This window comes from Ursus maritimus, unplaced genomic scaffold (assembly GCF_017311325.1).
Source record: "Ursus maritimus isolate PB19 unplaced genomic scaffold, ASM1731132v1 scaffold_32, whole genome shotgun sequence".
In the NCBI taxonomy this organism is placed as follows: Eukaryota; Metazoa; Chordata; class Mammalia; order Carnivora; family Ursidae; genus Ursus; species Ursus maritimus.
The window spans coordinates 15,183,469-15,201,479 of NW_024425786.1; the positions used below are offsets into that span (position 1 = coordinate 15,183,469).

Sequence of the window (18,011 nt, forward strand, 5' to 3'; positions counted from 1 at the left end):
ATATATCTACATTCACAGTGGCAGGTATTGTCCAGTAGTACTCTGCCTACTGGAATTTAAGAATAGAGAAGATGGGGTATAGCTAACCAACATTTCTCAAAGGAAAAAGCTGCAGGAAAACCACAGATTTTCACAAGAGAATAGCTCAGATAATCATTCTCCTCCATCTCTACTTAAATCTCATACTCCTTGAAGACTACAACTATGATCATGTTATTTAAACATTAAAACCTGCTGCCTCTCCAACATTCCTTTCCCTGCTTGATTATTTTTATATCACTTAAAACAGTCTAACATACGGGGCACCAGGCCAGCTCAGTCACTGTAGCATGTGACTCTTGATCTCGGGATTGTGGGTTCTGGCCCCATGGTGGGTGTAGAATTACTTAAAAATAAAATCTTAAAAAACAAAATAAAACAAACTTTCTAACATACTATGAAGGCAGAGATCTTTTGGATTCTTCAATTCTTAGAAACCACAAATGCCCAGAATAACAACTGACTCATAGTAGGCCCTCATTAACTATCTGTATAGTTGAAACAGGTGGGCTTCCACATCTCCCTCTGAATGTGGGTCACAAGCCCCTAAATCCCAAAAATATTCAAAGAACTTTATAGTAATATGGAAAGCATGTTAGAAAAAATAACAGAAATGTGAGGTAAAGGAAGGCTTGAGTTATAATTCTTCCTATGACTCTGAGAAACCTAACTTACCACTGCATGGCTTATTTTTTATATCAGCAAAATAGGAACAACTCCATCCCAGGAGTAACTGCTTAAATCATAAGATTAATGTCTGACAAAAGACTCTGTAAAAATTAAAAAAGTAACACGACTTTATTATGATTCCAACAAAATTAGCAAGTACTACTAATACAGCAATAGCAAATAGAGAAAAGACATACATTGAAGAAAATGTATTTTGGATCCTCTTTTGCACTAGTAGGGCAAATTTTCTTGTCAAAAGTATTAGAAACAAGACTCAAGACTACTGTGTGCAAGCTGGAGATAAGCACTGGAAGAAGAAAACACTTTTAGCAAGACTAAGTTTTCCTGGAGAGAGCTCTCTTTTGCCCAACAGAGACTAGCATTCCCCAAGCTGTCTGGATCACTCCGTCTGGAAGCAGGTAAGCACAATGGTTTCTTTTGGAAGTAAATTACTAAGTCTGGGGAAAAGTGGGCTGAATTCTGAACAAAGAATCCATGTCTATGCATGGAGATGTATGATTAAGTTTATTAATATCCAATGAATGAAACTTTTGAGACTCATGCTGCAAAGAAATCAACTACTATAAATAGTAGCAAAGTGTCTATCATATGAAGATGAAAGATTGTACAAGGGGCCTGCCAGAAGGCTTGGCACTTGAGTCTGTTAGTACGTTCCACCATTAGGTGTCTGGGCTCATTCTCCAGCATATAAAAGAACTTGAGGGACACCTGGGTGGCTCAGTCAGTTAAATGTCTGCCTTTAGCTCAGGTCATGATCCCGGAGTCCCAGGATGGAGCCCTGCGTTGGGAACTGGGCAGTCCGCTTCTCCCTCTGACACCTGCCCCCCCCCCCAAATGCTCTCGCTTGCTCTGTCTCTCAAATACATACATACATACATAAAGAACTTGACCCAACCCCAGTATTTTCCAGATAATGCTTTAAGATTTCACTGTGAAGAGCAACAAGAAAGTAGAAATCACATGGCAGAAATGTACTTTTCAGGCAGCTTTGTTTCAAGTATTTTTATAAATAAGCTGAGGAAAGTCAATCATTTTAATTTATTTATCCCTAAGGATCACTCAAACTCAAGCCTCTGAAAAAGGGAGGCAAAAGCCCTTGTTTTAGACTGCTCTCCTGATTTTGATAGATAACATGGAACCAGGAACATGTAAGAAGTCCTGCCCATAAGGCTTCAGAACGTATTTCCTCTAGAGGAGTATGAGAAATCAAATTATAAGGATGTAGATTAGGGAGGGATTAGGCTTGTGGCACATCAAATCACAGGTGATCTGCTTTTAGCCGCAGGAACTAAATATTCCAGGATGTTTAAAATATTTCTTAGAAGGTGTATGTTGAGCAAAGGCAAAAATAAATTTCAGATTCTTAATTCCTGTTGCTGACCTTCAGATCATCGTTTTACACATGAGACTCAGGTTAGTCTACCCAAACTGAAAGGCTTTTATTTCTCTGCTTTTATGCTTACTTATGTTTTATTTAAGGTACTGTGAATATTCTCACAGGTGAAAATGAATCAAGGATTATTATTAAAACATATCTTCCTGAGTTAAACTATGCTCATTTTATACTGAAGTGAATCAAAACCAAGAGAGAACAGCAATGTCACTGGCTGTATGGATCAGTATTTTATTAACACGCACCAAAACATACAAACGTACCTCCATTTGAGAAATAAATCTCTCATCTTGCAACCTACAGACTCTGGAAACCACCCCTCAACCTTAGTTGAGCTTCCAAGAATATAAGGGAAACTCCTGGAAGCCACATAAACAAGGTGAGTTGTTGCTACTACTATAGTCACTACACTACCAGGGATGTGGGATGCTATGCCAGACTTTAAAAGCAAGGAGTTTACATTTTAACATCAATGTGGGAGAGAAAAGATCTTGGATCCCAGAGAAGTGAGGATTGGAATTGAGGTTCTCACAAAAACCCCTGAGACTCCTAATAGAGTGACAGCTTCATTGAAAAGGTAGCTAAAACAATAAAAGAGAACAAAATAAAACAGTGAATCAATACAGAGTAAAGACAAAGAAGGATGCTTGGTTTCACCTAACTGGAAAGGGACTGTTGTCATCCTGAAAAATTGTATCCACAAGGAATGCCTTCACACGTTGTTTGGAATATGAAAGAAGATTTAGGGCATTAAACTCAGATTAAGGTCTAGCTAACGCTTTCTTCAAGACATGCGGTAAATAAAGCAAACACAAACCTGCTTTGGGATGACCTGCCCACAATATACATCCAGGAAAGTTTTGCTGAAGAAGAATTCATAAAACAAGTTTATAACATATATGAAGAAACAATGCACTATGAGCAAGAGCCAGAAGACACTATAAAAGATTAGAAACATCCCTCTGCCAAAGGAATTTCAAATAATATTTTTATATCAAATAGAGATAATAAAAAAACTAAACTCATTATTATTTTCAAAAGTGAAAAGTTCATATCACACGGTATGCACGTTACATAGTACACCCTCCAGGAAATTATATAACAATGAATTGCTGGATGATGAGTGGGGAATGTTTTTCCACAAGTTCTGAAACTCTTTTATTACCCAACAAGTACACAAAACCATAATAAAAACCCTAACACTTCAAGAAATATCCAATTAATACGGATTTTAATTACTGAAGTGATCGTATGAACTAAATAATCAAAAGTCTGGCCAATCTCTGATGCTTTTCAAAGTACACTGAACAGAAACACAATTCTCATTTCACAGGGCTTGCTCTTCAACACCTAAGCATCCGGAATTGCTGTAGTTTGTTCCAGTCAGAAATATGATCTAGAATAGTTGCAAGAAAATGTTTTCCAGCAGAAGAAAAGGTATTATATGACTAATGTCTGACAGTACAGCTTTAAACAAGTATCTCTATACCAACTACTAAGTATTTTTATGCATCACATCTGTCAAAAGCAAATGTGTTCTGAAGCAAGATTTAAAGTGCTTTATCCTCAGGCAGATGCAGTGAGACCTACTCTCAAAAGTCAACAACCGGGGTTTGTGGATGGCTCGGTCTAGTTCAGTGTTGGACTCTTGGTTTTGGCTAGGATCATGGTCTTGGGGTCCTGATGGAGCCCGATGGGCCTCTGCATGCAGTGCAAAGTCCGCTTGTCCCTCTCTCTCCCTCTCTGCTCTTCTCCCTGCTCGTGCTTGCTCTTTCTCAAGTTAATAATTTTTTTAAAAAGTCAACAACAAAAGACTGATATCCAAACCAAATTGTTATGATTTAATAATCTCTCAAAGTTAACAAGGTGCTAAATGAGTAAGTGGAAATAAGATCGTAGTCACCGAGAACAGGACAACTTCAAATGGATATATCTACAAGAGTGATGATAATTTAAGTTTTTAATGTTAACTTTTGTGGCATCAACATTAAAAAATTTGTACAGAAATAAGAGGGCCAGGAATGTTTTGGCAGCTTTATAATTTAAAAAGTGCTATTTACATGGGTTCTTCAGATTCATTTACTTTGAATTCTGAAGAGTATAAGAAATCAAGGGATATCACACAACTTCTAGTTCTTTTATTATATATAATACATTTATAGGTTAAAAAAATCATAAAGCTAGGGGCGCCTGGGTGGCACAGTGGTTAAGCGGTTAAGCGTCTGCCTTCGGCTCAGGGCGTGATCCCGGCATTATGGGATCGAGCCCCACATCAGGCTCCTCCGCTATGAGCCTGCTTCTTCCTCTCCCACTCCCCCTGCTTGTGTTCCCTCTTTCGCTGGCTGTCTCTATCTCTGTCGAATAAATAAAAATAAAATATTAAAAAAAAAATCATAAAGCTAGAGAAGTGCCCGAACACTTTACTTCCTGACATCACCAAACTCTACCCTCACCCCTAAATCATGCAAAAGACAGTTTGTTCTTTTCTAGCTATCCTCTGGTTACTGCTGAAGTATCTACATACTTTCACTAAGCTGCTAGTGACTTATATTACTAATTCCCAGAGTATTGGCATTTCAAAAAAAAAGGAACCATGGTATGAAAATTACTTGCCCTAAAATCTGTTTGTCTGTCCATCTATCCCCTGGGCACTGTCTTGCAAATATCAGGCCACCTAACTGACATACTGCTAAGAAACCAAACATTGTCAGGAATGAGTAGAAGTATGAGTTTGGTGTGGGCTCTTTCTTTACTTATTTCAGGACTCCGGTATGGTTTGTATCTCTGACTTGTATTCCCTATGATTATTTTATCTTTCTGTCCTTTGTTTTCTTTGTTTTTTTAAACACTTGTCTTCAATAGCTCCTCCTAATTTTGTAACTACCACATTACTAGCTGCTGGATGACAACTCACAGGTGGGTATGTGAAAGGAGACAATGAAGGGTCAAACAAACTATTGTTCTCCAACAAAGGAGTGTTCCTTGGGGGCATTCACTGGGGCCGTCCAAACTGTTTTTTCATAAAGCCTCAGGTCATCACCTGACCAAGAAAGAAGGTTCCTAAAATAGTGATGACACTTGGAATTCTGATGTGATGGAGGCCAGTCTCTTCAGGAAACAGGTGATTCACAAACTTTATGATAAATTACTCTCTGCCCTCACCACTTGCACTGCTGCACTATGTTGAAATAGATGTTCTACTGTTCCAAGGAACCAGACAACCCCCCCTAAGAAATTCAGGAGGAAACTGCCTCAAGAACTGAGCTGTGTGGGAAAGCTGTATCTTAAAACTAGGGATCAGGTTTTTGATTTGTTGAGTTTCCCTATCAATTAGATAGCTCAAAAAAAAAAAAAAAAAAAAAAACAAACCAATAAACACGAAGGATATTGATGACTGAAACCTCCCCACCCAGTGCATCTCTAGATCAACTGCTAGGGGAGCACGCAATTTTCTAATTGTATAATTTAACCTAAGAGGTATACAGAGAGCAAAATATACTGTGAGGGGCACTACCCACCAGATGGGCTATGCTGACTTGTTCAAAGCCATATTCTTATGGGCTAATGACTCTACTTGGTAAGCCTCAGATAATTTTTTTTAAAAGATTTTATTTATTTATTTGACAGAGACAGCCAGCGAAAGAGGGAACACAAGCAGGGGGAGTGGGAGAGGAAGAAGCAGGCTCCTAGCAGAGGAGCCTGATGTGGGGGCTCGATCCCAGAATGCTGGGATCACGCCCTGAGCCGAAGGCAGATGCTTAACAACTGCGCCACCCAGGCACCCCAGCCTCAGATAATTTTTTATTAAAATCATAAAAATTCAGGGGCACCTGGGTGGCTCTGTCAGTTAAGCATCCGACTCTTGATTTCTGCTCAGGTCATGATCTCTGGGTCGGGAGATCAAGTCCCTGAGTCAGGCTCTGTGCTGGGCGTGGAGCCTGCTAAAATTCTCTACCTCTCCCTCCGTCCCTCCCCACACACCCCCAGCTCACTCGCACTCCCTCTCCCCCTCTCCCCACCTCTCTTTCCCTCTCTAAAAAAAAAAAGGGACAGCACCTGGGTGGCTCAGTTGGTTAAGTGTATGCTTAGGCTCAGGTCATGATCTCAGGGTCCTGGGACAGCCCCATGTTGGGCTCTGTGCTCAGTGGGGAGTCGCTTCTCCCTCTCCCTCTGCCCCTCCCCCCAGCTCATGCACACTCTCTCTCTTGCACACTCTCTCTCAAATAAATAAAATCTTTTAAAAAAATTATAAAAATCCAATATTCCTAAGTTCCTAAGATCCTAGGTGATGCTACATTAAATAACTAAATGATTCTGAACTGGGAAGAATATAATATTCTGACAATATTAATGATAATAATGATAAAATTAGTATTACAGGAAAAAAATGAAACCTCTAAAGGAAAATATGAAGAGCATTAAATTTCTCTGTGAGTTAATCACAGAGGGCACTTTCATTTTTCAGAACTAGTTATAAACTTTGACGTTGTGATGGCTATTTTTCTAAATCCCAGATTAAAGAAAAGATGAATTCCTTTACATTTAGGATTGACTGGGTTCTAAAATTTTGAGAAGATAGGTTAAGGACTATACAGTATGCTTGTTTTAATTGGTTTCCAGCCCCAAAGCTACTAAATTAACCACTGAAGAACTGATTCATATGAACGAGGCAAAAAAAAAAAAGAAAAGAAAAACAAAAAACACATGTACAGTGACATATACCTTGGAGGCATTTTGTATATTTGAAATTTCATTTGCATTTTTAGACAATGGAGTAACTCTTTTGCAGGCTGCACTAAAACATAAACACACCATTGAAGAAATCAGACTACGAATGTCAGCATTCATTTGATGTTTCTGGAAGTCAAGGAAAGTAGCCAATTAAAAAATAACTCAAACACTGCTTCTTTTTCATGTTCAGCAAGCATAAAATAATTACTGGCACAAGAGCTTACCTGGGCCGGGGCTCTTTCTTGAACTTAGGTTCTGAGCATCCACATTCTCTTCTGTTTGCCCGTCTGCTTCTACCTCTATTTTGTTCTGAGTAGCTTTTGCATCTTCACTAAGGCAAGTTCTTATGCTCTCGTCCTCTTCTAAGACCCTCTGGACTGCGGTGGGAACACCAGCAGTACTAACATTAGTGGCAGCAGCAGAAACAATGGCTGGTGTGGGAGGAGGAGGAGCTGGAGGAGTTGGAGGAGCTGGAGAAAAGGAAGGAACTGTGGAAGGGGTAATGGGGGCTGGAACACACTCCACTTTCATTTCTTCTGGGGCATTTTCCAGAATCTCCAATTCAAGAGTCAATGGCAACACCTCCTGTTTTACTATTTCCACAATGCTCTCCGTGGCTGGTAATGTTTCACTAACTCCATTCATTTCATTAATTAGATTAGTACTAGAAATCAGTGGAATATCATTAGGTGCTACACTGCAAGATTTCTTGCATATATCATCATCAATTACATCTGTTGGCGATGGATCTGATGTCTCTGTGCAAGATACAGGGCTGGGTACAGGAATTGTGTCTTCTTTTGAGGAAGAGAGCTCACACCGGTCATCTACAGCAGTGGCAAATATTGGCTGGCTGCCAAGACCAGCAGAGGTGGGGGAAGCAATTGTACTTCGAGCAAGTGGAGAAACAGTGGTAGGTGATGGAGGCAGAGGAAGCTCTGGCATGGATTCTACTGCAGTTGTCTCCGATGTCTGGCCTGCTTGTTCTTTCTTCTCTCCACTAAAGACTAGCCTAAGGACTGGGGAAGGAGACTTTAACACTGGATCGGGTTTTGGCTTCTCTTCTGGGGAAGAAAAAACAAAAGAGTTTAAGAATAATTCTTCGATCAGAGATTATACTGTTTTATTTTGGGCCAGTTCTTTTAATCTCTTACCTGAAATCATAGGCAACAGAAGACAGACCAAATTATTAGACTTACTCTGCCACTCCATATTTTCTAGTTATACCTGGTGTTACTTGATCATCAGCAAATATAAAGTTTATTTTGGAGTAAAAGGAGGAATCAACAATTAACCAAATAATTATATCAAGAATACAATGAAAAAGTTAATCAAAACTGAAGCTAAGGGGGCGCCTGGGGGGCGCAGTCGTTAAGCGTCTGCCTTCGGCTCAGGGCGTGATCCCGGCGTTCTGGGATCGAGCCCCACATCAGGCTTCTCCACTAGGAGCCTGCTTCTTCCTCTCCCACTCCCCCTGCTTGTGTTCCCTCTCTCGCTGGCTGTCTCTATCTCTGTCAAATAAATAAATAAAATCTTTAAAAAAAAAAAAACAAAAAAAACTGAAGCTAAGCCATCCGGAAATGGGAATAGGGTTTTTTTTTTTTTTTTTAAAGTAAAGACCTTCATTTCTATGTATCTTGCTCCCTATAGAAGACTTTTCTATCAAGGATACACTATAGTGGCAGATCAGCTGAAGAACAACTAAGTACAGATTAAATTATTATAGATTGGTATTTTTATTTTACATATGACTGCATTTAGGAGAATTTTTGTAAAGAATGTGTATTACTTGTATAAAAAAACCTATATTTTAAGAGAAGCTATCATGGTGTGATTTATTATCAGTGCAATTTATTATCTGTGAAATCAAGTCCCTGAATATAAAAATTCATTTGCAAATTAACTTTCATTTTTCAAAAGAGGCAGCATGTATGTAACCAGAAAAAATATGAAAATATAAAAATGAAAATTTATCTTGTAAAAAAAATTCTTCAAGGAGAAACCAAAGTTAATATTCAGATAATCAAGTCCAATTAAAAAAAGAACATGATATATACATCTGAAATACTTGAGACTATATAAGTGCATATCTGTGTATAGATGAAAAAGAATGAGAGCAAGAAACTGATGATCACAATAAAGGTATACTAGAAACATGTAAGAAACTGTAATTCATGAAAATTTCCATATTCTAAAATTCTAGGTAAACTGATATGTGATTCATTCCAGAGTGGATGAAGCCAAAGGAGATTGAGACTGGTTTCCAGACTGATGCTTCTGCAGCATGATAAACAGGCTCCACTGGAAAAACGGATACTCATGAGTATGTTCATCAAACAACAAAAATTTTAAGCACTACTAAAAGACAGTTTAAACTGAAAGGGACTTCACTTTCTCTGCCAAAAATCTTTATGCATCAGTGAAAATGAGTCTTTACAATAAATTATTGTACTTAAGTTTGTCATAGAAAATATGCTCTGTTAATCAGAGAAGAAGATGGTAAATACTACCATTTAGGTATTAAAAGGATAATTCATCCTTTAAATATCATTTATCGTTCATCGTTCATTAACTACTTTTGCTGGCCTTAAAATTCATTTTAATTTATGGGTGTAGAGACCAGCGCTTCTTAAATTGAACCCCACCTATTTATTGTACAGGAGAAACAGGATCATTAGGCTCTCACTGCCAAATCCCTCAGACTATGTTATCAGGGCAAAAGACAAAAATATTTTAAAGAAATCTGTCTATTACATATATATATGAGAAATATATAATAAATACACATTTATTAAAATATCGCTTACAAAAATAATTTCCAACTCACTGGGGTAACGCTACAAGGGCTACCCAGATTACATGAAAGCACTGTGAAAGCACATTAAATACACCCTTTATAAACACTGAAACCCGGAAGCAGTAAATAGTAAAAAGTAATTCTCACATTAATAATCTAGTAAGTATGTCAATTCTATTATTAATTTTGAAAAGTAAAATATCTGATACCAAAAACAAACAAAAGCAGACATAGGACTGAAATTTCTATATACACTTGAGAAAAATCTAACTTGAAGAAAATTAGAAACAAAAAAAACCCTTATTTTGAGAGGTCCTCATTCTGAAATAAGCCTCTTTTAATTCATTCAAGTTTTAATACCAAAAGCTGAAAAGTATACTACAGTTAATCTAAATAAAGAACAGTGATTTTATCTAAGAACTTTTACTATTAAGAGTATGCTTTGCAAAGCCATGATAGTCTGAAATCTAATATACTGCATTACAAATATCTCTACCATTTGGCCATCTTTAGGAAATTGTGGGAATTCCATCTTTAATAATTTTTTAAAGAAATAATCATGTAAGAGGGAGCAAAGATAGAGATCTGGAAGATTTAAGGCTATTTATATTAACACTGTATAATAGCAACAAAATAAGAGAGAGAAATAGACTAAATGTCTAACATGAAGGATTTATTAAAGAAATAACAGTGTGGGCCATATAATGGTATAGTATGCAATCATTTAAAATAGGCTTTTAAAAGAGTATTGATATGGAAAGTTGTTTATAATAAAAGATACGTTTTTTAAAAAGCAGGGCACAAAGCTGTATGTAGAACATAAACTTAATCTGGTAACTTAAAAAAATATATGCGACTAACATATGCATATTGGGAAGTTTGGAAATAAGCTTACTAACAATGGCTCTAGATAATGAGACGAGAGATATTTTCTCTTTCTACTTATCCATAGTTTATACAATGAATGCCATATTTATAAGGAACAAACTGCTCCCTTTATTCTCAGATGGCAGTGGAACCAACTGCCCAGATGGGTACCTTTTGGTTGCCAGGAATCTCATGTAACTGAGAAGGTCTACCATGCAGACCAGGAACAGTAAGCATCATGCAACTTGAGGGACAGTCTCACTTGACAGAGAATAGTCCTGTCCTAAATTCCAGGGGAGCCCCAACTGAACAACATTGCTATAAATCGTTGAATTACAACAGAATAATCATTCACTGAATATCTCCTCTGTACTGAGTGATTTCAGAAGGCACTAAGGCTAAAACTAAGGAGCAAATAACTTTTATTTGTATTTCACTGTCCATACCATATTCTCCACACACTGGGCTGATGTACCTACTCAAACAATGGCAAACAACAATCAAACTGTGTCTAGGCATCATCAACGCCAATTGATGATTTTAATTCAATGGCTTTCTCTCTACAAACCAAGCTGAAGTTCTTCCCTGTGTCTTTGTATCTTTATAAAGTACCAAGCAATTGGAAATGTCATATTTGTCTGGCAATTTGCTGTTCATGCAACCATTTCAGCTGTTCATATCACAGACTCTGAGAAAACCGTAAGTTTAATAATGGTAGCTCACATTTATTAAGCACTTCTTATGTGGTAGGAACTGGGTCAAACACATACATACACAGTGTCCTTTAACTCTTACAACCACTGCTAGGGTAGAAACTATTATGTTCCTGTTTTGCAGATGGGGAAACTGAGTGTTTTATAGATTAAGTCATAGGTCCAGGGTCATATAACTGGTCAGTGTTGGGACTTGAAAATGATTCCAAATCCTACATTTTTCCAGTTCAGGGGAAAAAAACAAAGGTATATGGAAAAAGAAGTATTTGGGTGAAGCAAGCTGGTAGGAGACTTTGGGGCTAACATGTGATTCTGTTACCCAATGCAAACCCACAGTAATGACATTTCCATTGAGAGAAAAACCAATCTGACTGCAGAATGCAGAGTCTATTCTTTCTGAAGGTAATCTAGCAATCTTTGAAAACAGTACATTTTCATATCTTTAACTTCAAAAGGAATCTAGAGTTAAGAAAATTTTTAGATTTCTTAACTGTAAAAAATTTTTTCTGAAAATTGCTAAGCCCTTTCTAATGTTACTCGAATTACATATGTTTGGTTTAAAAATCACTCTGAAAACTATTCTATGTGTTGGCAAACTATGGTACAATTAGAAACAGAATTAACTGAGTTTTCTGGAAAACAACTGGTCCTAAGAAGGAAACGGCAGTAGTCCCCCAGAGTTCTTTATAAGCACTACAAAATATGCTTATTGCTTAAAATTCAGGTTTTTCTTTTCATCAAGGTTACCTAAGACATTTTCAATGCACCCATATCTATATTGAACATCAATCTGGAATGTTTATTATTTAAATTTCCACTAAGCTTAAAAAAACCGAGAAGAAACCTAGAGTTCTGCATTCTTCCTTATGGAAATCAAGGCCTAAATGTGACAAAATGAAGGTGTTTCATAATCTAAAAATTGTAGCAGGGCGGAGCTATCATCATTAAGACATCTTATGAATTCTTTATATCGTGGCCCAGCTGAAGTTTGCATAGAGGATAGATAAACTGTGAGGCCTCTTTGGATGCTAAGTATTCAATGTCCTCAGCATAGTTCTAACTAGCAAAAAGATTATAACTGTGCAAACTAAATAATGAAGTTTTTAAGAGAATACCCTGAAAATTCTTCTTTACTCTGAAAACATTCTGATTTTTGACTCAAAAATGCTCTCATTGGAGACAGAAAGTGTCTTCTACAATACCTACCAAGTGCACTCCCTCCTGCAAGGTGAATGGCTTTCATATTAAAAAACTTGACTCCACACTGCTGAAAGAAGTATCTGACAGAGCAGCTTTTAGAAGCATGCCAAGTTAGGGTTTGTTACCTATTTTTTGGTTTGGAACAATCTTATAAAACAATGTAAAGGATATATCTCTGTTCAAGTTTACTAGGTTCCTCAATACTAAAGGGGAAAAACATCCTATTATCTTTGTATGCTCTAGAAAACACTGAAATCAAACGTAAGTTTCTAAGTGCGAAAACTTATTAAAAAACCAGTAATATTAAATAACGTTGCTTAGGTTATGTGCCAATTCCCAAGTACTTTTTTAGGAGTAATTTTTAGAAAATACATTTACTAACATCCACCTGTGAAGGGTGTTAGAGGAATGATAAATCACAAAATTAGAAATCACATATGTTTTCAATTCATTCTTACAATGAAGTCAGAAACGTTATAGAAGCATGCTCTAAGTCACATGTTTTCCCCTGTGTTTTTCCAATTTTCCCCAATTTTGGTTAAGGTCAACCTACATCCAACTACATAAGAAAAGAAAGACTGTGATATCCCATTTTCTGACATGAGCTTTCCCTTACAGTTTTCTATGATAATCCAAAAAGGCAATGTGTGTACTTATTTCAACAAACATTTTACACTTCATGTTCAAGGTAAACAGGAGTAGAGACCTCAGTATGATTAAGATACACAGTATAATGACTCATCAAGACTAAATACTAGTGCATGATGTAGCCAGAATAAACTCAGTACTACAGAACTGAGGCCACAGAAGCCACATTTGTAAGAAGAAATATTTCATGTTTTTAAAAACAGCAAGATACACAGATATATTATAAATATATAAATAAAATGATGTTATTATTGTAAAGCAATATATACTTTATTTCCCCAACCTTGTTCCCCTTCCCCACCAAAAAACAAAAACACAACCAGTTTCAGACAACTAAGTTTTTACTTATAAATATATATCAGCAGTGAGGCATTAATAAAAAATTTTACTCATCAACCCTATTTTACTTTCCGAGAGGTAGAACGCTTTGATTTTCCATTTCAAAGCTTTGTTTACAAGTGGGTATCTAAATAACCCTCCGCTGTTCCACTCTTGCTCTTAAATGCTGAGGACAATATAATTAATTATTTAAAAAAAGGGGGGGAAACAATTATACACAAACCTTGCTTCTGGTCGCTAGCTGCAGTGACAGGGGTGCTGGCAGCAAGATGAGCGCTCTCCACAGTCCCATAAACCACAGGGCTGTGCTCAGGGACCTGGCTGGACAGCTGCTGGGATTTGAAGTACAAAAAAGGGTGATAATGAGCGTGCGAACATAAAAACTAGCAATATGGAACCCAAGCAAGTGGGGAACACAGAGTGGGGCAGGAGATCACAAAATTAAAAAAAAAGAAAAGAAAAGAAAAGAAAGAAACGAAAAGAAAAGAAAAAGGAAAGCGAGAAAAAATATATAGGCCAATTTAATAATTCAAAAAGTACGGAAGACAGCAAGAAAAGGAAAGAGGCAGCAGAAAAGGGGAAGGAAAAGAGATGATTACTATTAACCACGGCAAGAGAAGACAACATAAAAAATCATTAGTATAAATGCATTCTCCAGGATTCCTTCTAAGGACAAACAGACTTTCCACCTAATGGCAGACATCACATCTGACAGGGAATTTAACCTCCTCCAAGTCAAAGACCAAAGGGATGTGGTCAACTTCACTTATAAACTACCTAGCAAAGCTAGAAAAACAAAACATGATGGGTTTTAAAACCAGTCACTGATTCAAGAAAACAATATTGAAGGGTGATCCTCGTCATTTGTCCATATAATCACACAGGTAAAATGCAACTTGTAAAGTATCTAAAGGCATTTTCCCCTTAAAATGTCTTTAGATTCCGGGACAAGGATGGTATCTTCTCAGAGTCAGAAATCTTAGTAAAGTATCTGTTTTTCAGAGCTAAGAGGAAACTCTTCATTTTCACTCAGTCACTTTATTGGAATCAAAAATAGCCCTGAAATCCTAGCGGAGTAGGTTGAAAAAATTGTAGTCGTTGTTCAACTTGGGAGGGAACAGGAAATACACAAGAAAGGACAAGAACACTTGTTCTACATCACTTTCCATGCAGATATTTGTTCTGGATTTGAGGGTTACACAAAAGCCGAAATACAAAGCTATGTCTCTCCTCAGAGATGTAAGGTCATTTTTTCGTTAGCCATAATCTCCTACATTGAATTCTATCAGTGCTATCAGAGCAGAGTCCCTGCACAATTCTGATTTTCTGTGTGTGTGTGTGTGTGTGTGTTGTGTGTGTGTGTGTGTGTATTTTAGACATGAAGGGGAATTAAGGTGTGAATGAATTTGGGGTGAGTAGGGCCACTTGAAAAAGTGTTAATAAAAAATATTTCCAAATCAATAAGTCTCATTGAGAATAGGAATAGAAAATAAAATAAATCAGTTCGGATGCATACCATTTATTATATGTTATTTAAGTAACTACTTTTCAGAATGTACAACATGCAATTTACATTTGATCATATCTGGATTGTATAGAATAACAGGAATAGGGAAAATTCACCTATTCATTAGATGGTGAGAGTGCTCATATTCCAAATTACTTCTAAATAAAGACTACTAAAATTATATTTCTATATATAAAAAATGAAAAGTTACTGTTTTCACTCTGAATCGTAGCCAAATAAATGAATAGTACTGCCATGATGGTTCTGAATCCTTATTTCCAGTGGGAAAAAAGTTGTGTTACTAAAATTCAAAAATTAGGACCTCTTCATAGCTATAAATGAAAATATGGACTCCGTTCAGTTCTAAGGCTGGAAATAGCTCTAGAACAAAGGAAAGGTCCTAAGTTACTTAGCATTTATTAAACAGGAAATAAAGACCTGTAAATTGTATTATTTACCTAAAAGGAAGAAAATATTAACTACTCCAGTTGCCTGGGAAATTAATAGCCCAAAAAATGGGTAACTGCTCAAACCAGGTCACCAAAATGACAGCTATACATAAGGTGAGATGTTTTAGACAGTAAAAGGCTACTGATACTTATACATTTGTGTTGATCAGAGAATTTTTTGAGGTCAGATTAAAATATCTGCAATCATATTCAAGAGATAACTGCATAGACATTTTTAAATTAACAAAGTCCTAGGAAGATTTTGCATATAACATTTATAAGAAAGGACTGAGATAACATGCTGTTTAAATCCCAGTTCCAAACCCAAGCATCCAGAACATAGTCACACAACCACAACCTGCTAGGAAAGGACCTCTCAGTTTCCTCAGCTGTAAAATGAAAAGGACTAAATAAAGATCTTCCTAAAGATCCTGAAGTCCCATTTAGGTTTAACATTCTCTAAGCCTCTGAAAGCATTCAGAAAATGAAAACATAATATTCACATCAATATAATTCAATACTCTCACCTTGTTTTTGATTAATTTTAATGTAGGATAATCTCGAATTTTAGCTTAACCTCTAATTTCATCTCTTTTCACCTAATGAAATAACCACAAACAGCCTGTAACAAAGAGTTCCTTATCGTTCCACAGTACAATTAATCATGGATTATTTTAGCTAATTGATAAATCAGAAAAATCAGGAAACAAACTTGGAATATTGTGACTGAAGACATCATATTCAATGCTGTACGCATTTGAATCCATATACGGAAACGAAGTTTTGGGTAGCTGGAGAACTTAGGTAGTACCCTGCTCAGAATATATTTAAGGAATTGCAAAATCACTCCACTTTATTCACATTTGCTACTGGTGAAAATTTATTATAAAAATCATTCTGGAAGAGCAATTAGTATAAAAATATCAAATAATTCAATGAAGATGCTCAGAAAGTCAGAGTTAAAAGGTTAGGGTTCATGTGACAAGTACATACTGTTACAATTCATAATTTAGGTCAGTGCTAAATTCAATTACTCCCACATGTTTCAAAATTAAGGCTCCAATTGGCAGAAGAAAAAACCTCTCTCATTTTTCAACTACACTTACAAGGAAACTTACAATATGGCAAGATAGTAACAAAGAAATTAATTTCCATTAAAAATTATTTTTAAAACCTACTCTGTTGAAAAAAAAATAAAATTTACTCTGTTTAAGATTTTAATATTAAATCTGAAGTACTGGCCTCAAGAGATAATGGTACATTAGGGCACAAATACTGGAAAATTAAATAGTGTTTATCAGTAGGTAAAACAGGCAACAAAATGTGGAATTGTCCTTAAATAATTCTTTGTACAATTAAGAATTCCCATCTCTTTATATGGCCCACACTACTTCTATCCAGAAAGGGGCCATCTCCCTTTACTACCTATTTTAATCTTGTATATGACAGGATGATTAAGCACAGAGGTAGTTATAGACAGAGTATCTGCAAACTATGGCCCAGGGACCACGTATCTGTTTTTGTATCACCCATAAGATGTTTTTTACATTTTAAATAGTTGCGAAAAAAAAAATCAAAAGAATAAAAGTTCTTGACACTTAAAAATTATATGTAACTTAAATTTAAGTATCCACAAATGAAGTTTTATTGGAACAGCCATGGCCATTCATTTACGTATTTTTTAAAGCCACATCCATTCTGCAATGGCAGAGGTGAGTGTTGGTGAAACAGACTATGTCTGAAAAGTCGAAAATATTTACTATCTGCCCTTCTATAGAAAATATTTGCTGACCCCTATTATAATTCACCAAGAGAAACTAGGGACTCTAAGTAGTAATGCAAATATAACAGGATGCTGATATAATTCACTGTTATTACAAGAGACTGTATTTGAACTTCTCGTATCCCATGATTTAAAAATAATTGTGCTACTGGAGGAGATAATGCTAAGTGAAATAAGTCAAGCAGAGAAAGACAACTATCATATGATTTCTCTCATCTATGGAACATAAGAACTAGGATGATCGGTAGGGGAAGAAAGGGATAAAGAAAGGGGGGGTAATCAGAAGGGGGAATGAAACATGAGAGACTATGGACTATGAGAAACAAACTGAGGACTTCAGAGGGGAGGGGGGTGGGGGAATGGGTAGGCCGGTGATGGGTAGTAAGGAGGGCACGTATTGCATGGTGCACTGGGTGTTATACACAACTAATGAATCATCGAGCCTTACATCGGAAACCGGGGATGTACTGTATGGTGACTAACATAATATAATAAAAAATCATTAAAAAAAAAAAAATAATAATTGTGCTAATACCTCATGTTTTTGAACATCTATAAATCCTGGGAATAAACAAGTATAGCCCTCCTCCACCCTGCCCTGAGAAATATTATGAAGATTAAGAAGTAAAATAATAATAAATGGTGCCAGAAAAGAGGTCCAAAACCTGCTTCTTTCATAAGTGGGAGGGAAGTCTTCTGTGTGTGTGTTTCCTTCTGGTGTCTACCAGAAGGAACATTAAACATTAAAAACCCACTGCTGATTAAAATAGACAAAAATCTTTGCATCAAAGCACTTTTATCAACAGAAACATATAAAAGAATAAAGCATATACACACACAATTACGGAATATTCA

The 18,011-nt window shown here is 36.4% G+C and overlaps 1 protein-coding gene across 3 annotated transcripts in view; it reads right to left on the reverse strand.

Moving 5' to 3' along the window:
* The window catches only part of EIF4G3 (eukaryotic translation initiation factor 4 gamma 3), a 361,657-nt gene that overhangs the window by 136,718 nt on the left and 206,928 nt on the right, over nucleotides 1-18,011 (reverse strand). For 2 of the 3 annotated variants that reach the window (XM_040645901.1, XM_040645902.1), the window contains 2 exons: nucleotides 13,641-13,749; nucleotides 7,078-7,917 (listed from right to left, as the gene is read on the reverse strand). In XM_040645901.1, coding sequence (XP_040501835.1) covers nucleotides 7,078-7,917; nucleotides 13,641-13,749 — 949 coding nt within the window. The remainder of the gene's footprint in view (nucleotides 1-7,077; nucleotides 7,918-13,640; nucleotides 13,750-18,011) is intronic. The other variant, XM_040645903.1, reaches the window with a different exon arrangement.